The sequence below is a fragment of the Cygnus olor genome, chromosome Z (assembly GCF_009769625.2).
Source record: "Cygnus olor isolate bCygOlo1 chromosome Z, bCygOlo1.pri.v2, whole genome shotgun sequence".
NCBI classification, from domain to species: Eukaryota; Metazoa; Chordata; class Aves; order Anseriformes; family Anatidae; genus Cygnus; species Cygnus olor.
This window is the reverse complement of record NC_049198.1, coordinates 39,299,827-39,322,410: the sequence shown is the minus strand read 5'-3', so window position 1 is coordinate 39,322,410 and position 22,584 is coordinate 39,299,827. Positions and strand designations below refer to the sequence as shown.

Sequence of the window (22,584 nt, the reverse complement as noted above, 5' to 3'; positions counted from 1 at the left end):
AAATGAAACCCTCCATGTCTTTTTGTATAAATATCTGTAAGGGCAGTATAAAAATCTGACTCTGAAATATGTAGATTCTTTCCATCTCACTGAATGAACTGAATCTGATCTACCAGGCTAATACACGGCAGGGAAAGGTCAGTGCTAACTGAAAGACCAATTTGCTTATGCCATGTGTAACTTGGAGATGCTCACATGCACCATGGAACATGAGTTTTCTTTTTAATATTGTGTGTGTGTGCTTGTGTGCATTTATGTGTGCATAAGGAACCATGGAAAGATTTTGCTTCTATGAAACTACGGAATAAATCCCTAATGCCTAGATTAAAATAAAGGTTTGAGTGCAGTTTGGTCTGCTCACATCAGTTCTGTTTATTTCTGCTGGATTGATTCACCATTCTGATCCCCTGATTTTATAAAGCAAAAATCTCATGTTGTTTATCCTCCGTTCATACAGATTTGTATGATGCTATCCACCACTAGTGTCTGAATACCACCCGAAGAGTTAAGACAGAAATTCTCAAGAGGGTAGCTGGCATCATAACCCATCTACCCTACTTTCCTCAGAGCAGTTGTGGCAGTATTTCCTCGGCTTTTATTCTTTCAGTCTATTTTTCTTCCTCTTTAGTGTGCTTTTCTTTAATGTCTTTTTTTTTTTTTTTTCTCATCCTCTTTCTATGAGTTCATCTGTTTGTTTTCACCCCTTTACCATAACTAATTTTAGTTACAGTTGTGAGAAAGTGAAATCAACTGAACGTTGCACTTCAATATTTATTTAAAAAAAAAAAAAAAAAAAAAGGAAGGACTTTTTCAGGAACAACTAGACAATGAAGTCCCTTGCCACAGGATGCTGTGGAGGCTAATAGTATACCTGCATTTCAGAAGGGATTGGGCAAATTCATGGAAAATAGACATCGCAGTGACCAGTAAACACAGTGGTATAGGTATGACCTCCAGTTCAGCAAATTCTTCAGATCTCCAGGAGCTGAACATGTTACAGTAGAAGACAAATTCCTTTATGGTTGATTTGTTTCTTGTACTGTTTTCCCTAAACATCCATTATCACCCCACTCTCCGCCATCCTAGGGCTTGGTAAGAGTGTTTTTGGACCTTGTTCTCACTTTTTCCCTGTGAAAATACTCAATGAAATGAGTAGTCTTTTAAAGCCTGTATTAATTAAATTAATTAATTCTGAGATTTCTCTTTACTACTGATAAAAGTGTGTCTCCCACTTGTCCACAAAAGTCACTGGTAAATGACTAATGTTGTCTTGAATACCATAAAAACCTGTATCACCATGGCCAAGTCAACAGTATGGAAGGATACAGTTTTCCAACTAGGTACCAGGTGAAGGAGGGCTGACGTCCTAGTCCTCAACTGCTCCTCTGAAAATCTCTTACTTGTGTCAAATAAAGATTGATTATTTTGTTTGAATTAGCTGCATTTTATATGTTGACCCTTCTCTGTCCTACCTTCTCTGATGTCTAAAACAAAAAACATCTTAAAGAACAGTCACTGGAAATAACAATATTAGGGTCTGTAAACAGTAGCATTAATACTTGCAAAATGTGTACCTCGCTGTCTGTGGTGTTTGATATACAGTTATGGAAATGATATATTGTAAACAACTGTAAAACTTACTCAGAATGCATTAGAAAGTTTTTCCTAAGTGGCCTGCAACTTCACAGTAGCTAAGCAAGGGAATATGTTACATTAAATATTACACAATTAAATTTGGTACTTAATTGATATTCTTTTTTTTTTTCTCTATTTTTGTTCTGGGTACTTAATATTGTGATATTACTGTGCCACACCATCTGAAAAGACTCATCAGCCTAAAAGCAAGAACCTTTGCCTCTAACAAAAAGAGCCAAGGAATCAATTTCATTGAAATAGAGCTATAATAGGACATTACTGGAAATCTAGGAAGGATCTGGAGGACAGTGCATGATATCAGTGTCCTATATACATCACTATGCGGGCAGTATTCTCTACTAGACAGTGCAATCCGTTGAATATAGATGTAGCAATAACTACAATAAATATTGAAGCCGGTGGCCTTACTCTTCGTATGTTTCTCTTTCATTGTTGGTTTCTGCAACCCATTTGGCCTTGGACAGGAAGGGTTTTCAAAAATATTTGTCTTAAATATACGTCTAACTGCCAGAATGAGTTTTGAGTTGAGGCAGATATACAGTACATAGATTAAACATAGTAATATTCAGTGAGATAAAATCAGGTAAATTGATTTGCTGCAGAAGCATAGCCTGCTGTTGAGACACCAGATTTGGCTGTTGTCCCTTTTTTTTTTTTTTTTATAATTACTATTATTTTTAGCTGCTCCTGCTCTTTAGTTGAGCAACAGCTATACTTTCTGGTATAAACAAGCAGGAAAGAAAATGCACTGGACCCTTAGGGATCTAGCGACATCTTCTATCCTTTTCTCCTGTTTTCTGTTTTCAATCCGCTACCCTCAAGCTGCTGTTTACAAACTTCCCTATTCCTCTCTCTGTACTTCTCATGTCCTACTCCTCTCTCCTTCAAAAGCAGATACACACTGATACACACTTCATATTCATACATTCAGCTCACATCAACTCGTAGAGGTGCAGAGAGGTAAGGATGAGATGTCTGTTCCACTTCACTCAATGTCTGAGGCACAACCCAATAGCAGGTTATAGAAGTGAAATCTACCAGTTCTCATTTGGTGTTACTCATTGCTGATATATATAATCTAGGATAAATGATAAGACCTGCTCACTGTTATCTTTGAGGCTGCAGGCCAGGAACATTGATTAAGCACTGGAAAATAAACAAATCATCCTCCAGAAATCAGGGCAATGATATGGAAGGAAACTAATGCCCTGGCTATGTCTGTTTATTGAAAAAGAGACATGAGAGAAAAATACGTTTTATTTTTCAGTATTCAGGCAGTTTCAGTAGAACTGCCTGCATTTGACAATGTTTTTAATTTAGCCTGCAAGATAGCATGCTAGTCCAGAAAGATTTGTTACCTAGTTTGAAACAATTAGCATATTGTTCATTTGTCATGGTTTTTGAAAAAAAGTGTGAGCTGAGCACAAAGATCCCGCTGTTTTCTTCTCCAAGGCATGAGATAACTTCATAAAAATTTCTTTTGGAACAATTGACCCAGGAAATATTTTCATTCAAAACAAGAGCAAATGTAAAGCACCATGAGACACTAGGGCTGTCGAGAATGTAGAAAGGAATGAGTTCTGACATAGGGTGAAAAATACTGGCTGAGTGCAATCCAAATTGATGTAGTTTTGGTAGGTAAAGTTCAAATACCCCAAAATGGTCATATAAGACAAAAAATGGGACATTTAGGACAAAAGAAGAGTGAATAGATGACCTGTGAAAAAAAATATCTTCTACCCCATTGCTTAAAGTAAATCAAGAACATAACAAGATAAGCCAAGAGGAAAATGAACAATTACAGTATATAATGCTATAGCTCATATTGAAAATTCTGCATACTCGAGCATCCCCCCCACCTCCCCCACCCCGTGCAATTATAAAGTCTGCTCATGACAATATGTCACCCAGTACCACAAAAAGCAAGCAGAGAATCAGTAATGCTAAAGCTGCAGATGACAAAACTGAACGAGTTTACAAGTGTCACAGAAACAGGTCGATCCTTTGTAGGAAGGATACTTGTTCAATGGCCTTTGTCAGACCATCTTACATTGTTGTGATGCTTTTAAGATGTAGCGTTTTCTGCAGGATCCAATGGGTAATTGCATACCTTGTATGGAACAAATTATTGCAATTTAAGAATAAAGAACTTGATCCTGGTCCCAGTGATGTCAATCGGAAAACATCGCTTAGAACATGATTCCACAGTGTGGAAATGTTGTTTCACAAACGAGAACTGACCTCACCCTTTCATGTGTGGTTTTCTGAATATTCTTGGTTTTAGAACTATAATATGTCTTTAGTTTATTACAAATGTTCACCAGAATGCATTTATTAAAAATACAGTGAATGACGTCCACTCAACGTCAGTATTTATTGTATTCTTTATTCCAAGAAATGCTACCACTTTTTTAAAAAATTGCATCTGTTTCTTGAGAATGGCCTTACAAATTAGGAAACAATTTATGCCCTGTTAAACCTTAGGACTGAGATAGCAGCTCTACAGAAAAACATCTAAGACATCTAAGACCACTCTTAGGCTACTATACACTGAGCACCTGTGCGTGCTGTGAAGAGGCAACTGACAAGTCTGTACCTCTAGCATTTTGCAAGATTGATAATTGATCCCTGTTACCAGGATTGGTATGTAAAATGGTTTGGAGTGAATGGTATGGATGATTGGAATGTAAAATGGTTTTGAAAATTGCTCCATGCTGGGCAGCATAACCCATACATTCTTAAAAGGCTGTTTTATAAGCAGATAGATAAATAAATACAACTAAGCAAAACAATCTAGAAAATTACTGTATAATGACTACATTGAAGATGTTACTGACACTGGTACTAGAGGATATAACAGATAATGCATTAAGTACTCTTAAAAATCTTTTTCTATCAGCATGAAACTGTCAATCAGCATTCAACCTCAAATATGTAACCAAGGTGTTTACAGTTGTTCCCGAATATTAAATTTTAGAAGTGACATTTACCTGTCACTAGTCACTACCTCAGACCTCATCACAAAAGAATTGTTTTCAAAAGCTCCACACAAATTATGGTCATAACCTGAATGGACAGACAGTTGTTTGCAGTAGTTACGCATAGAAAACTGTCAGCAGTATATTTTCACAAAATAAACCTTATTGTGTCTTGTGTAATTCAAACAACTCTGTGTCAACCTTGGGAGAACAGCAGCTGGGAATCTTATGGTTTCAGTGGTTTCTTTGTATTTTATTTTGCCATCCTGAGAGTGACTTGGATTTTCCATGGCAGAATTAATGTGTAGTCAAATAAAACACCTTGGGCTCTGTTCTTAATGTTCTTAAAAGCTAGATAAACACTGTGAATGATGCTTAGCATTTTCAGTCTCCTGCCTTATGACATCGTGGTCTTGCATCATTTCTGAAGAATCCCATTTTATGCAGTAGTTTCATCTTTCCCGTGTTATTCTTTGCCTGCACTTTTCCTGGGCCATTCCTGTTGGCCATCATGCTGCACTACTCTTTGAAATTTATTTTTTCATAGATAAAACTTCCTGGTTGTAAGGATGGGTTGGCTGAGGACACTTAACTCTTAGTGTTGTTTTGTTGGTGAAGTAAAAAAACAAAAACAAAAAAACAACTTTAGTGAGTTATCCTTTGACATGCACTAAAAAATACACTTTCCTAGTAAAATGGCAGCTACATAAAGAGATACATCATTTGCCCATAAAAATGAGAAAACACTTTTTATTTAATGAAAACATCTAAAACCCACTGGATTTAAATGTCAGTCATTGGCAGTATTAGTATGTGCCAAATCAAAGTTAATTCATCATTTCTGTACTGTAGATATTAAATCAGTAGCGTAGTTAGAAAAATCTAAAATTTCAGGCTCTTAGCAGTGCCAGCTTTTGTTGGAGATACATGAAACTTCCTTCATATATTGCAGGTTGTCTTTGTGAGTTGGTGCAAAAGCTTCTGGGACTGTGGACTTGTGGCACTGGATGATATAACTCTGAGCCTGGGAAGCTGCCAGTCTGCTGGTAAGATCATGTGTATTTGTTGTTCAACAGCTGCTACTCCCCGTTCCCTTTTTAATAAGGGCACATCTTATACCTTCATTTTCCAAGCCTTTCCAGCAGCTGACTTCATTCCACTGTGGTGTATTTTCTTTTTCCAATATGTGTTGCATTAATCCTTTTTTTGGAGTATCATACATAGAGTGAGGACCAGGTTTTGTTCGCGGGATAACTCCTAATTAACTTCACTAACTTCAGTGCAGTTGTGTATCAGGGCTCATTACTTGTGGGGCACAACCATTTATAAAAGAAGTCAGACTGACAGGAAAGTGGCTTTAGGAGACCCGGTATACACTCAAAAGCAACATTTTCAAAACACAGCATTGTTCTTTTTGTCCAGAAGTACAGTTGTGTGAGGCCAAGATACAGTCCCTTATCTGAGCTGCAGCTCTGAAATGTACACAGATAAGACAAGCCTAACTCTCCCTCCCATAGTGGGAGGAATTCAGTGTTTCTGAGACTTTACACTCTGACATGCACAGGCTAACCTCTCTGAATTCACCCAAACTCTCTCTTCTGGGGCTTTTTGAGGTTTGACAATGCAACGATTGTATCTTAATTTGGAAGCCATTCTCATAAGACAGACATGATCTATAATCTCATTATTTTTTGGAACAAAACCATGCCTTTGAAATGGTGATGAGGCAGATTTACCATGCCATTTATATTGCCATGTAATAATAAGTATTTTATGACCTCTTCAGGCTGGATTTCATGCGTTCAGGCGGCTAGCCATTACTGAACAGAGAGAGACAAGTCACACATATAAAGCAAATTGCCATTTTTCTAAAGTATTTCCAAAAGTTGCTGATTTTGCCTCTCTGTAGTTCCTAAGGGGTTTGTAAACGAATGAAGGGTGAAGAACTGGTATTTGAATGTATAGTCATACTAGGACTATGACTTGACTTTGGTCATATAATCATACAGTGACTATTGTCACTGATGGCAGCAGAAAATCAGCTCCTGAGTAAGAGATGCTCAAAGGCTTCCTCCTTTTTAAAGGTGAACACATTTCTATGGTGTCTACTCCTGTCGTAAAAACTCAAATTGTAGCAGTCCGTTGTATGTGATAGTGGAATCAGATGCCAAGGCAACACAGGAGAGCTAAATGTGGCATTTCATTTCAGATCACGGAGACACCAATATTTGACAAGATCTATTAATATGCATGTTGCATGTGCTGGAACTTGTTAAACTGCCTTGGTTGCTACAGTAGTGAAGAATACGAGGCTGGTAGAGCCCTTTGCGGAGTCAGAACTACAATAAACTATACGAGATGTTTTAAAGAATGTTAGCAGATGTTAGTGAGCTAGACTAAGGCACAGATTTTCTCAAAGTTGTGAAGAAAATGAAATGAAATCATGTACTTCACTTTTAAGCTAATTTTTACAGGCTTGTGACAGCCGTTAAGTGTTGCTAGGTAGATATAAATGATCTCAGCAGGTGAACATATGCAATATATTGTTTGTGTAATCTCTCTATACATCTGTCTAATATATTTACAGTTTTAAAAAATGACATCTCATTATAGATCTACTGCCACCCTCTCCTGGAAAGTGTACTTTTGAAAAAGATGAGTGTATGTTTACCCAGAAGAAGAGAGGTCGTGGAAGTTGGCACAGGAGAAGGGGCCCAACTCCCACCTCTTACACTGGACCAAAAGGAGACCACACTACCGGGGTAGGTGAGTTAAGCTTCACATTGAACTTTCAGAACAGTTATTAAGAGTTAATCAAAATACTTTGACATGATAACCTAAAACACAGAAAAATTTTTTACTCTGCTGTTCAGAACAATTATTAATCAAATGAAGTAAGTAAGTTTCTTAGGGAACCACCAATAGTTTGAGAATGTGGTGTTTAATCAAAATTGAGTGCGGGCCAAGTGAAGAATCCAGTCTTCACATCCCAGAGTAGCCCTTTCCCTTGGGAGAAAAAGGACAGGGTGACTCCCTGGGCCCTGCAGAAAAGCCCTCTCCCAAGCCCTTAGATTCTGCAAATATTCCCTAAAACAAAAATGCAAATGGGTGGGAGCTCAGTTCTTCCACATAAACAACTTCCTATTTGAACTTAGAACAAAACATGAATAATACAAAAGCAGTCCTGCAGACCTTTTATCTTGAAAATCTGTTCCATCATGCCACTTGTGCCATTTTATTCCATGAAGGATGTAGGTGAGTGGGGCTCGCATTACCATGAATCAGCTCACACAAAACTGCATCCAAATTGCGCCCCCCGCAACTCTCCCAACCATAGTACCTAATGACTTTTGGAAATGATGAATTGCATTGCTGTGTTGGGCACTTGGGTTCCTACAGAAGACCTCCACATCAATTCCACTGACTCCGGTATTACAAATGAAACTGCCCTAAGGCTTGTGAACTTTAAATGCTTATATGGGTTTAAAAATATTTTTGGTGCCTTTAGATTTGCCCTCATTCACAAGGGACAGTATTCATTCAACAAGCCATTCAACAAAGTCATTTGCAGACAAGCTAGCTTACACACGGTAGCAATCTAATGCAGTCTGCTAGAATTTTTAGCTGGATCATTGAAGCAGTTGACCTGTTTAAAAGGCTCACCAAAAACTATTATTATTATTCACTATTATTGTATGTCAACTGTGATTGAGTATAAACTACATTAAGCATTATCAAGCATAGTTATTCCAGCTGTGCATATGAAATCTTGCTCTGTGCAAGCTTAATTCAACATATTGTGGAAAAGGATTTTCTTTCTAGCTAAGGAAATACATGTTTTGCCCTGTTTCTGATCACTTTATCTAAAAGCATGGCTTTGTGCACATTCAGCAAAAAGTTTATTTCCTATTCCCTAGTAAAATTTATGGAATAGCTGCATCCAGAGCATGGAGATTAGTTGCAAAGACAAATTTGTGGTGTGTGGGACTGTACGGCCAAAATCCTGCACATGAAATTGAGAATGCAGATTGGAATGTTTCATTTAAGAACGAAATATCAGGCTGCAAAGAAATTACTTTCTTCCACTGTCAGTTCTAAAAGGTGCAGATTCTAGGCAGAAATATGAATAGCCTTCAGAGATAAGGGAGTTTTAAAGCTTGAAATTCCTCTTACATGTTCTGAAATAAAAAACAAGAAGCATTTCTTACAAACCTGAGCAAATTCTGACCAGCTCTATCAGCTTAAGTTATGCAAATAAAAAATTTAGTCTATGTACAGATCAAGAACATTTTCCCAATAATGATACCTTTGTGCTGTGGAATGATTTTCAAAAGAGATAATTTAAATTCTTGTCCATTTTCTATTTAGAAGTAAAGAAGAGGTGTAAATGCAATATTTGAAAAACTTATATTTAGGAAGTTAACTAGATGACAAATTGTCTCTAAGTCTTTGTTACCCTTATTGTCCAGTTTTTCTGCATCAACTAGGTGTATGATAACCAGTCTTGAAATAAGTGAGGATTTTTCCTAGTGTTTTTTAAAGTTTATTTGAGAGAGGTTTTTTGAAATGTGGGTGACAATATTGGAGAGGCATCTGTAGGCTACCTGTACTATCTGTAGGCTATCTGTACTATCTGCCAGACTCTTCTCCATAATAAAATCTAAAAGGAGTATATCACATTAAAAATGCAGATTATTTTGGTAAGAAACTAAGCTCAATTCTATAATAAGATTCAACATTCAGGTTTATTTGCTGCCTTTTTTTTTTTTTTTTCCCCCCATGGACATTCCCTAGATAATATCATTTTTTTTCCTCTTTCAAATACTCAGTTTTTTGATTCTCGTGTTTCCAAGGACAATATCCCTCTCCTCATAGAAGTAACACTTAAAGAGTTTCTTGCCAAAGAAAAAGAATGGAATTTTAGCATGTGTTTCTTAATTTCTAAGACAAACGGTCTTCAGATCCATTTTTAGTTTATGTACTTTGCTAAGTATTCTGAGATCTGAGACTGACAGTTTGTGTTTCTGGTGAAGCAAGAGAATCCTTTAAGCCTGGCCTGTGACAGGAAAATATGTTTACAGCAATGTAAACATTTATTCCTGGTAACACACATCTGTTTGCAGCAAAGCGTGTTGAGAAGTAATGTGGATTTGAATTCACAAAATCAAGAGCTGATCTAGTCTTTCCAATAAATTTAAAATATGATTCAGGCCTAAAAACTAAAGGCAAGTTACTTTATTATGCTGCAGTGTAAGCTGTAGGTTTTGATGTTTAACTGAAGTAACTTTCAAGCATCGTGAATACAAAATTCTTGCAGTCACTTGCACTAGATTTGGAATAAACAGCCTCCGGAATTCTCCAACAGACTGCACCAAATGATCTTTCCTTTACAGATCTGCAGCTGTAGATAATCATCCTTACATCACTCTTTCTCTTTAGTGCTGTAGACCACCAAACTGCATCCCTGGCTAGAGAGGATGACTTCAGCATGGGTTTGTTTAGGTAATAGGGGTTTGAATATCCTGAGAGACACATCTACCAGCTGCTCTGCCTGCTCTTGGGCTTTCTCCTGCCTCACTGATCCTCAGAAATCCCCTCACTCTCCTGGAAACCATCTCACTTCCTGTACTCACAGTGGCAGAAGGGCAGCTTTCCCACTCCAACACGACAAACAGGGAGTGATGGGACTGTATCAGGGTCTGCTGCAAAATCTGGATTCACCACCTGCTGGTGGGGCATATGTTTCACAGCACAAAACAGCTGATACGTGCAGCAGATGGGATGTGGGGATGTTTCTCAGTCTTCTGATAGAGCTTACTCCAGTTGGAAGTCTCTAAATGATGGATCTCAGGGAGGTGGGGGGAATAATTTTTCCGCCACCAGTTAATGACTGATTTTTCCACAGATCTGAGTTCACGACAATCTCTTGTTCGTTGATGGATTCTAGATAATCTAGTTTTCCTCACTTGTGTCACAGAACAGAAATGTCAATGATGTCATATGTGATTTAAAAGAGGTACTTTAGCTCATTTGCTTTGTTAATAGTATCGGCTATAAACATAGCCTAAGCTGTACCCTCAGATGTATGTGCAACTGTCTTTCCGGATCTGCAAATAGACCAGAGTCAGAGTCAGAGTGCATTCCTGATTTAAGAATAAATGTAATTCTTTTTTCTTACTTTGCATTGCTTTCTATTATGTATTTCATCAGATATACATATTTTTTTTAGTGTTCCCATATTAGCATTCACAAACATTACAATAACTACAATACACAGATATTATAGTATCACTAATACTGCAGTTTACAAATATAAAAAAACAAATATGTCATTTACAATGAAATATTCCTTATCAAGAGTTTCAGTCATAGGTTTGTATATAGTGAGCATGTTGAGCATAATGAACGGATCGAGAGAATGTATTTTACTTTGCTAATAATTTTATGTCTTTTTAAGGATACTACATGTACATAGAGGCATCCGACATGGTCTATGGACAGAGAGCATACCTAATTTCAAGATCACTAAGAGGGGTCTCTGGAAAACAGTGCTTGACATTTTTCTATCACATGTATGGAGCTGGGACTGGATTATTAAGTGTTTATCTAAAAAAAGAAGGTGATGATGAAGAGATTCCTTTATGGAGGAGGACAGGGGAACAAAGCATCTCATGGCTAAGGGCACTGATAGAATATGAAAGTGATAGAACCTACCAGGTAAGAAAAAACAAACACAGGGCAGTCAAAATGGTGATTAAGCTGAATACGTGCTAGAAGCCAAGTTTTGGGTTGCATAAAAAAAATACAGACAGCACTAAATGGACATCTGAACAAGCTGAAGTAATGCATAGTTTATTACAAATGGGATGGAATGGAATGGAATTTAGAATAGAATAGAATAGAATAGAATAGAATAGAATAGAATAGAATAGAATAGAATAGAATAGAATAGAATAGAATAGTTCAGTTGGAAGGGACCTTCAGAGATCATCTAGACCACATCAGGGCTAACCAAAAGCTAAGCATAGTATTGAGGGCATTACTCAAGTGCCTCTTGAATTCTGACAGGCATGGGGCATCAACCACCTCTCCAGGAAGCCTGTTCCAGTGTTCAGCAACCCACCTGGTAAAGTCAGTTGAACATAGTTCATGAATTCATTAATTCAAAATTATTATTTTTTAAGTTATTTAAATTCCATTTTCTCATTACTTCTTGCAAGTAGTGGTAGTTTTTATTTAGGTCACTTGTGCATTTTTTCTCCTTCTGCTGTCTAAAGCCTTGTCTAATTTTGATATTATCAATAAGCTGTGATAAAAAAACCTGCATTTTGCAGGCTGATCTTTCTGAGGTGGCAAAAAAGGCAAGGAACGATGCAAATTTAGAGCTCTGCCTTTAATTTCAACAGTGTGAGAATCTCAGTATTGCCAGAGCCAAAGCCTGCTTCTGTTTCTGTCAAAGAGAAAGCTAAACTGCTATTGACTGAAACAGCACTGGCTAGAAAACTGTAATGATCACTAACCAAAGATGTATTTATTTTTTTCACTTTGCCTTGAGATTCTGGAAATTAATTAAAAAAAAAATAACTTTTACTGAAAAGCATGTTTAGCTTCATCAGTAAGACCACAACAGAATACTGGATTTTTTTTTTTTTTCTCCTCAAGTCTTGCTTCACTTGGGCAACACCTGGCAATATATTTAGGCCAAAAAGCAAGATAGACACACTAAATCATTGGAGTAAACTTACCAGTGGTCTATAACACAGCAATGTCATATCAAATTGTGAAAGCAAATCTGTTCCCTTCAGCAGAATACATTTCCAAATTCTCTGACCAAAGAAATCAGTCCAGTGATGGAGTATAAAACTTTTTTTTTTTTTTTTCCAAGAAGCAGGCTTTCAGGACACACTGGATCCTTGAATAGACTGCATGGCTGGTTTTCTTTTTCAGCCCTTCTTTTGAGGCATGGGATCCATGAAAAGCTATGTCTTATCTTTACAGATTATTTTTGAAGCAATCCGTGGGGTGTCGATAAGAAGTGACATGGCTATTGATGATATTCTGTTCCAAGCAGGACCCTGTTTAGGTAAGTTTAAACTTTACTTTTCCTAGGAGACATCTAGCAAGTCACATAGTATTTTTTGTACTTATACAGGTGAAATGTCTTCCCTTGAATCCCCACTGGATGGATCTGCATTTAATATCATGCTGCTGTGTTAGTGCAGAATTTCTAGTTTTTACTAAGATGTGAGACCATCCTTCAGAATTCATACCAGTAAAAATCTTACAGCACTTTTAGCTGTATGGCAGTTCCATTTAAATCCAACAAGATAATTATACTCTCTGTTATGTCTTTTTATGTATGATAAAAATAAAAGAAATTACAGTATTTCTCTCCCCCCCTTTTTTTTTATTCTAGAAGTGGAAGAAATTCAATTCTCATCAGGCTATCCCGACAGCTTAAATGAAATTGAGTATTAAATACAATACAGTCTGCTGAAAGGAATGGAGTGCATAGAAGGTTTTTACATGAGAAACTGCACAAACTGCCTATTTTAAAATGCGTTTTAAGTAAATACTGGACTGGTTTGGATATGTAACAATGTATGGGAAGAACTCAGAGCACTCATGTTCCTCGCCTTTGCAATGAAATTATTGACTCAGGGCTTCTTAGACTGTTTTTTGTTGTTGTTGTTGTTGTTATTTTTTTCTCTTCTGCATGAGGTATCAATTATTATATAAATGCTTCTCATTTTGCACAGATCGTTCAACACAGTATTTTAGTGCTTTATTTTTGTGTGTAAATCTTTCTGGTATATAGGTAAAAAGGGGAAAGTAAAGGTACACAATTAAAACCCAATATTGTGTTATCTTAAATCTGCATTCAGTGAATGTTTTGTGTTGGGTACAGAATGGATTTTTGTTAAGGAAATTATAAATATTTTTAAATAATAAAGAAAATTGTATTAGATACTACTAATATCCTACAGGTTAAGTGCAATTATTAATGAGACAATTCCTTCTGGGAAACTCTAACACTTTGCAGGCAATTTTTTGTGTTTTTGTATTCTTTTACTATAACGAATATCTTTGTCATCCTTACCAATAATAAGCTCACCTTTAGTATTCCGGTATAATTCAGTGTAACCTATTGCCATTTTGAACTATATGAAACAAAACCCTTTGAAACCGTATGTTTTCTGGCATACGAATCTTCTTTTCTAAATAAATTCGTTTGTACACGCACAGAGAATGTACTTACACTTTACCCAATCACAAATGCCTTGCAATTATATTGATAAGATACTGAATTCACACAACTTGTTAATTTTTAGGATTTTTTTAATGTGTTTGTGTTTAAGGTTTTGTTTTGAAACTATTAAAACTTCCTAATAAAATGTAACTTTGAAAATTGTCTGCTTCAGACTTTAGTTATTGGTAAAACGAGAAACAACTGAACCTAATATAACAGCCTACATTCATTATTTTGAATATGAAGAAAATGGGTCACATGATGTAAGACATCTGACAGAAAGCAGAAGGAAGCACCAGTATTGACAGGTGATTCTTAAGGCCACAACATTCAAGTAGCTTCTGCAAGATGTGAGCCCTGAAAAATAGGAACAGCCTTTGATACTCTCAGAACAAAGGATGCAACATTTCTAATGGGAAGAATCAACAGCACCCGGGACATGCTAGATCAGGTTTCACGTTGTTTTCAGGGTATTCAGCCTCCTGACATAGAAGTCTGGGATGGGGAGCAGGATAAATCCCCCACGATTCAGGTGGAAACAGTTAGAGTCCTGCTGCTCCACGTCCACTGTCAAAAGTCCATGGGGCCAGATGGGATTCACCCAAGGGTGCTGAGGGAGCTGGCCGATGTGGTTGCCAGCTGGCTGGATAGCTGGGCCCAAAGAGTCGTGGTGAATGGAGCTTTATTCAGCTGGTAACTGGACACAAGTGGTGTTCCCCAGGGGTCAGTGTTGCGGCCCATCCTCTTCAATATCTTTATTGATGATTTGGATTAGGGAATCGAGTGCACTCTCAGTAAGTTTGCAGATGACACCAGGTTGGGGGGAAGTGTCAATCTGCCAGAGGGTAGGGAAGCCCTGCAGAGGGACCTAGACAGGTTGGATCGATGGGCAGAGGCCAACGGGATGAGGTTCAACATGGCCAAGTGCCGGGTCCTGCACTTTGGTCACAACAACCCTGTGCAGCGCTACAGGCTTGGGGCAGAGTGGCTGGAAAGCTGTGCAGAGGAAAAGGATCTGGGGGTGTTGGTCAATGCTCACCTGAACATAAGCTGGCAGTGTGCCCAGGTTGTCAAGAAGGCCAAAGGCATCCTATCCTGGCTTTTATAAAACAGTGTAGCCAGCAGGACCTGGGAGGTGATTTTCCCTTGTACTCTGCTCTGGTGAGGCCGCACCTCGAGTACTGTGCTCAGTTTTGGGCCCCTCAGTACAAGAAGGACATCGAGGCCCTGGAGTGTGTCCAGAGAAGGGCTACGAAGCTGGTGAAGGGTCTGTGAGGAGCGGCTGAGGGAACTGGGGTTGTTTGGTTTGGAGAAGAGGAGGCTCAGGGGAGACCTTATTGCTCTCTACAGCTACCTGAAAGGAAGGTGTGGGGAGCTGGGTATCAGCCTCTTCTCACGGGTAACTAGTGATAGGACAAGAGGGAACGGACTCAAGTTGCACCAGGGGAGGCTTAGGTTGGAAATTAGGAGATATTTCTTTTCAGAAAGAGCAGTCAGGCATTGGAACAGGTTGCTCGGAGAGGTGGTGGTGTCACCGTCCCTGGGGGTGTTTAAGGAAAAGTTGGACGTGGTGCTTAGGGATATGGTTTAGTGGGTGATATTGGTGGTAGGGGGACGGTTGGACCAGATGATCTTGGAGGTCTTTTCCAACCTTAATGATTCTATGAATGCTTTATATTGGCTTCACCCTGTTACGTTCAGCTGTACATTTAGAAAAAAACAAAGATCTAACCCTTTGCATCACTGTTAGGTTTTTCATTTTGGTGGCACAAACAATTAAAGAGGTTTTTCAATTAAATACATTCAGTAATAACATCTATGTTTACTTATTGACTGACATAGGCGGTTTATTATTTCCTAGAGACTGAGAAAGAGCCCAAAGGAACTGACATGTTAACTGTCTATCCTAGCTACCTGCTGGTTACCAAACATCATTCTTGCTATTATAGTTTGAGAAAAAAATCAAACAGAATCAATGGGCTCTTTCCTAAGAGCTAATAGTTTTACAGCTGTTCTGTAAAGCTTACGTTTTGGTATCAACCAAATGCAGATCAAATTATTTAAACAGAAAACAGGTGAAAATTAAGTGGTTAAAACCACCATGCTTGGTGCTTCTCCACACATTTGGTAGGACTTCTCTATAACTGAAATGAAGCACAAGATATAACCATTGTACTCCTATCTCTAAAACCCTTATGCAGCTTGGCTTCATTCTACCAAAGTAATCAGATTTAGACTGATATGGACAAGAACATAAGCAAATTACTCTATTCTGCTCACAGTAGTTCTCTAGGAACCTCACTGGTACGATGATTTTGTTGGTATCACTGAGTGTAACATTTATCCCTGAGGTGTGAAGCACTATCCTGACTGCAAATAAAAATTCTAGGTTATTCCTCCACTAGGGAACAACAGCACCTTTCCACCCACTTCTGCTTCTGTAAGAACTGAAGAACAGCGGGAAGATTTGAAAGGTGGCTTTGAATTACTTTAGTGCCTAGTGAATATCAGTCCATAGAATAGCAAATTCTCAGACTAGTCCCTTGAAAAGAAGGGTTGTAAAGCACCTGACAAACAGGAAAGATGTACTAAATTTTCTCTACTGGCAAACTTCGGTTTTATGGTGTTATAAAAAACATTCCATCAGCTCCTCTCAATTAGGAAACTCCCTGTGCTCCTAATTTCTGCCCAGGATCCATTTTTTGTGTGCTGTTTGTTCCCCTCTCACTGTGGCAGTAGCTGTACAGGGATCACAGCATGGCAAAGAGCAGTTCTGAGTCTGTTCTGCACTAGGCCTATTCGCTGTCTGAAAATTTCTTCAAAAGTGATTGGAGAACCTACAAGTAATTGCTTTGAGCACAGTGGTGGCATAGTCCATAGAACAACTATGAAAAGAAAGCCTTCAAAAGCAACTATAACACCTCAGACACTAAAAGGCTCATATTTGCTCTAAACATAGCTTTGTGCTGCTGTGGAACTGAACTTGAGAGCAGAGGAAAACGCCTTTTAATGTCCTCATGTTTAATACTCTTTTTATTCTTTAAATATTTTCCATTAGTTGACATTTTGCGATTATCCTTCTGAAAAGAGAACCAAATTCTCATCTCAGTTGCACCAATAGAAATCCAGAATAACAACATAAAATATCACTGTTATTCTAGCTTTATACCAACATATACAAAACTGTATTCTGGATGAATATTTTATCACATCAACATAAACCTAACGTAAATCCAAGCTTGCAGTCATGAAGCTTCAGTTGGACAGCTCAAGCTAAGCACTAAAAGACCTGGTATTTTATCAGTCTAGATCTGAACACAGCTCATAAGTGTGAGTACCAGCACTCAAGAGACCCACTGCTCCAAAAGGACTACCATGTAAGGTAAAATGCTAAGGACAAAGGACAGCACACTTTTCATGCAACATGGCACACTGTCAGAATCTTCTACCCCTCACACTTTGAAACAGTCTCATCCTCCCTCAAACAAACACTAGACATGAGATGTAAATTTTACTTAATCTTAACATTTCCTTTGGAAAAACAAAACAAAACAAAACAAAACAAAAAACCATCAGTTTGTTATTCCAAGTTTCTTAGTTACTTAGGAATGAATGAAGAAACCTTAAATATTGCTTTATGTCACTCTGGTCTGTATTCATCTCCTTGCTGTTTTATCCCCATATCCCTGCATGCTTTCTCTGACGTTTTCCTGTCCATCTCCTGCGCCACTCCCACCCACCCAATGCCCTTTTTTTTCCAGCTTGCACATGGTCTTTGTGAATATCATCAGCATTTTGCTCTCATTGCTAGCTAACTGCATATATTTCTCACCACTGAGTACTGTGTTCCAGCTCACTGCTCTTACGTTCTGTATTGGCCCTTAAATCTTTCCTCTATTCTTTCAAGAACTCTTAGCCCTGAGCACTGTCTACCTTGTGGCCTTCAGAGTCTCTTTTTTTCTAGCTCTTACGAGCATCCACGCTCATGAGTCCCTTGATAATGCTCCATGACAAACTCTGGGAAAAGCAGATCTCTTCAGCAGAATCTGACAGGAGTTATGCTGAAATTGTTCCTTATTCTAATGCCTCCTTCTCTTTCAGCCTTACCTGCTCATTCATGGGTCCAACTCTACCCCGCTAGACTGCGAGCTTGAGACGTAACTGATTTAAGAGACAGTTTTTATTATACAGAACATTACCAGAAATTAATAAATCAACAAATAATATAATAAGGAAATATAACAGTGTTACAGGTTTACAACTCTGTCTTTTTACACTGTTACACAGAATCACAAAGCTATTGATTATCACAAATCGTATGAACGGCACAGAAATACTCTCAATTTTGTTATCCTTCCCCAGCCACATGGCATATTACTAGCGTGTGCTGCTGTTCGTTCTGCTTGTACACCGGCCCTTCTGGTTATGAACCTGACGGAGAGTCCTGTGGGTTGCCGAGTCGCTCCCCCTCATCCTGGGGTAGGCAGGTCAGCTTCACTGACAACCCGTGTATCGGTGCTCTGATTTGTCTACCCAGTTCCACGAGCACAAGTTTTATTTTATTTTTTATTTTTTATTTTATTTTTTATTTTATTTATTTATTTATTTTTTATTTTTTATTTATTTTATTTATTTATTTTTATTTTATTTTTATTTCATTTTTTATTTTTTATTTATTTTATTTATTTATTTTTATTTTATTTTTATTTCATTTTTTATTTTTATTTTTTTTAATTTTTATTTTTTTATTTTTATTTTATTTTATTTTGTCTCCGCCCTCCATCGGCGCTGAGCGGCCTCCCTGCTGCCTGCCAAAGCCCGGCCCCGCGGCCCCCACCCACGAACGGAGGCTGCCCCGCGGCCGTCCGGCTGTGCCGCCATCTTGCGGGCACGCGGCGGGAAAGCGCGGGCAGCGCGGGTGGGTGGGGCTTACCATCGCCCCGCCCCCTCCCCTCCTTCTCTGAAGGCGAAAGCACTCGGGGAAGAGCCCCCTTGTACCGCCCCATTCCCTCCCAGCCAATAGGCACCATCCCGGCGCGCTGCGGACCAATGAGAGGCCTCGCGGCGGCTTACCCCGCCAATGAGCGCTCCCCTTGCCCCAGGGCGACAGCCCCGGCTCTCGTTCCCCGCCCGCCAAGGAAAGCGAGGCGCGCGTGGCCGCGTCCCAAGATGGCGGCGGTGGCGGTGCGGGGGGGCTGGGGCCCGGGCGCCTCGCAACTGGGCTCCGCCGGAGCGCCGCGGGCCGCCAGGCAGCGGCCCCGCTTCATGGAGGGCTCCATCGTCAGGATCTTAATGGAGAACTTCCTGTGAGTGGGCGCCGGGCGCGCGCCGCCCGCCCGGCTGTCGTGACAGAGCGGCGACAGAGGTCGGGGGCGGGGGGGGAGGGTTCATCGCCTCCCGCGGCAGTTTAACGGCTGCGGGGGGGGGCGTTGGGCCGGCCGTTGAGCCGGCCGTTGAGCCGTGAGGGGACGGCGGCGGGAGGCTCCGCGTCTGGGAAGACGGCGCCTTGATCCCGGCCCGCTGCTTGGGCTTTGGGCTCTCCTCGCCCCTTGGTGGATGTATATATATTACATATATATGTAATATATACATATTCACTTGTGGCTAGTGTGCTGATAGATTCTCATCAGCCTTGCAGGCAGCTTTGGTTAGCATAAATCGCGGGCCAATGAACCTAAAACACCTTTGTTTTAAGTCTCAGGATTAGGCACTCAAATACGTTCTTTTCCAGTAGTACACGGATTGTCCTATTGTTAAGACTTGAGTTTATTTATTTGGTGTTGGTGCCCACCAACTCCCTCTCTGCCTGGTGCAGTGTGTGAACAAAACAACAAACAGTGGGGTTTATTATAAACGTACGGTGTTTCGGGTTATACCAGTGTTATTAGTTTGCCTGAATTTACATGCTAGGCCTTGGTATTTTTTCTGTGGTTACTATTACTAAGCGTGCTGTGTGCACATGCTGAAAGCTAATGTCTGATACGAGTTAAAAAGTATAAATCACTGATTCTAGGCTAACGTTTCGTGTTCTTGTAAGTAACACGCTAGTGCACAATGTCCAGCCTATCAGTATGAGGTACCACGGAATCCACAGACTTCCTGCAGAGCTCAAAACCCATTTGCATCATATGGTTTAGACTTGAATCTCCTGTGACTGCAGTGCAGGTGGCAGCTGGCATCAAATTCAACAGACTTGACTGAACTCACTGTGGTCTCTTTTGTTTGTGTCTGTCTTTTGTTTGTGTGTGGTTGGTTTTAATGTCAGATATGAAGTCCTAGCAAAGTCAACGGGAATTGTCTTTTTTCTTTTTGTATGTTTGTCTGGATTTCATTCTTTATAACCATTTGTTGTGAAGAATGCTGTTGTAAATGCTCTGGCAGGTAAGAACGTGTCCCCAAGTGTTTTATTGGAGTGCCAGTTTTCACTCTTGAGGTTTAATGGTTGATGGTAATGGTTGAGGAATGAGTCTAGATTTGATAAAATCATAATCTGTCGTATTTAATATAGTCAAAAAGTGGTTTTGAGGTGACTTACTGTGTATGATGTTCAAGAAAATACTGTGTTTTCCAGAACTTATGACATCTGTGAAGTACATCCAGGCCCCAACTTGAACATGATTGTAGGTGCTAATGGAACAGGAAAGTCAAGCATTGTTTGTGCCATCTGTCTGGGACTGGCTGGAAAACCTTCTTTCATAGGGCGAGCTGACAAGGTGACTATAAACTTTCTTAATTTTCATGTTTAATGTGAATATTATTGAGAGCCTTGTCCAGGGGGAGGGATGGATGATATGTTTTTCTTGATTTGCTTTATTTTGTAAGAATATAAGGTGTGGGAATTGTAGAATAGCCTGCTCCAGGGACAAAGGCTTTTATCAAAGTGGTGGCCATACCTTGGCTACTACTTGGCTACTACTTGTTTTGTCTGAATTATCAAATGGAAACACCTGATTTGTGCAAGAACCTAGAGTAGACTAAATGTTGCATCTGAAGATGTCTAGGCTTCCACAGTGGTGTAGGAAAATGCCACCCACAGAAATAACATATTCTTGATGTGACTGAGAGTTTTTATATAGGCATGCAGCCATTAATCTATGACTTAATGTAGTGACTTAAATGATTCTGGGTTGTGCTAATAGTTTCTTTTCATTGCATCTATTGTTTTTTGTTCCCAAAAGATTATATAGTGATATTATAGGAGGAAGTATATTTGTGTAGTCTTTTTTTTTTTTTTTTTTAAGCCTTTGCTTTTGTTTCCATGGATATTCTGATTAGGTGGAACATATTTCGGTAGTTCTTTGGAGCTCTAAATCTAGTTACCTAAATGATTGTACATATTCTGTGATTACAGCTCTGTCTTGAGAAAATCTTAAGTATGGAAATTGCCTGGATGGTATTTTCATGTTAATATACTATTATCCAATGAGTATGAACTTTTTAGTTAAAATTGATGAGAAACTGTTAATCTGTGGAGGAAGTTCTAATGCTGCTAGTTAATGAGGAAGTTAATACCATCTTCCTTTATTCCAGGGTAGTAGACAGATAAAATAATACTTTGTTGTTATTGTCAGTTTTCAATAAAATACACAATTACTGCAACTCTATAATACAAATATGTATTTTTGTAAGAGGTGACATCTTAATACAGAGTTATTTTGCAATAATAATTTCTGTAATTCATTTTGTAGGTTAGTCTCTTTGTAAAGCAGGGGTGCCTGAAAGGTGTGGTAGAAATTGAACTGTAAGTAGTAAAATTATATTTTCTTATTCATTTTTAATTGGATTATTTCCCCACACAGTTGCTCAAAAAATTGTAGAACAAAATCTGTACGGAGTGTACAGAGATCTTTCTTTAAGCTGGTGATTTGTTTTTTCTTTGTTGTTGTTGTTTCCCCCGAACTTCACAATTTTAAGTTTTTAAAAAATCACTCAAAAAAAAAAAAAAAAGCAGCAATAGTTTGTCCTGATTTCACTTTCTGAAGTGTTTTACCTTGTCTTGGTGCAAAAAGAATACATGGAAAAAGGTTGATGTGTATATTTAAAAAGGATAAAAAAAAAGTCAGTCTAAACTAAAAAAAAAAAAAAAAAGTTCTGTCTTTGCTTTCTTGTACTGATACCCCTGATGTGAGGGGTTCCTCTGCATTCTTACTGCAAATGTTACTGAAGGCAAAAAAAAAAGTAGATCTGACTAACTCTAGGTAATATAGTCTTCTAGGTAAGCTTATACAAGACAGAGAAACTGAAATACCATTTGGAGTTAGCCTGTAAAATTAGGTTAGTAACTTGCATTTATTTTACGGTTACAGGGTTAGTACTACATGGTTCCGGTATTTAGTTTCTCTTTAGTTTAGCCCTGTCCTTACAGAGTTCCTCAGTAGCTGCTTTTGGGTAGAGATCTTAACTTGAAACTGCAGTAGCAGTGCCATAACACAGGTTGTCTTGATAAGCCTTAACCTGATCTGTGCTTAAACTAAGTAGAATGTAGAGCTAATAAAATGATTTAGATCCTTAATCTGTATAAAAGTTGGACACCTTGATCAAATTGTATATAAAGTAAATTGTGGGCAATTGACGTGTTTTTACTGTTCTTTAAAAGCAGAAAAAGAAATTATTTTTCACTCAGTATGATGTTGCTCGTATTTTCAGGTGGAATATGTATACACAGCTTATTGATTGAGTTCTTATTGAGTTCTGTACATG

The 22,584-nt window shown here is 38.7% G+C and overlaps 2 protein-coding genes across 4 annotated transcripts in view; both read left to right on the top strand.

Annotated features, from left to right (window-relative positions):
• MAMDC2 (MAM domain containing 2) overlaps window positions 1–14,037 on the top strand; it is a 64,825-nt gene extending 50,788 nt beyond the window's left edge. The window contains exons 10-14 of the mRNA XM_040540312.1: window positions 5,587–5,680; window positions 7,248–7,400; window positions 11,092–11,351; window positions 12,633–12,717; window positions 13,051–14,037. Of these exons, the coding sequence (XP_040396246.1) occupies window positions 5,587–5,680; window positions 7,248–7,400; window positions 11,092–11,351; window positions 12,633–12,717; window positions 13,051–13,112 (654 nt within the window). The 3' untranslated portion in view covers window positions 13,113–14,037. The remainder of the gene's footprint in view (window positions 1–5,586; window positions 5,681–7,247; window positions 7,401–11,091; window positions 11,352–12,632; window positions 12,718–13,050) is intronic.
• A 4,944-nt stretch (window positions 14,038–18,981) lies between these two features.
• SMC5 (structural maintenance of chromosomes 5) overlaps window positions 18,982–22,584 on the top strand; it is a 61,247-nt gene continuing 57,644 nt past the window's right edge. For 2 of the 3 annotated variants that reach the window (XR_005815093.1, XM_040540309.1), the window contains exons 1-3: window positions 18,982–19,190; window positions 20,456–20,597; window positions 21,573–21,625. Coding sequence is in view for 2 of the 3 variants with exons in the window: in XM_040540309.1 (XP_040396243.1) it covers window positions 19,054–19,190; window positions 20,456–20,597; window positions 21,573–21,625 (332 nt within the window). In the remaining variant the exon portion in view is untranslated. The remainder of the gene's footprint in view (window positions 19,191–20,455; window positions 20,598–21,572; window positions 21,626–22,584) is intronic. The other variant, XM_040540310.1, reaches the window with a different exon arrangement.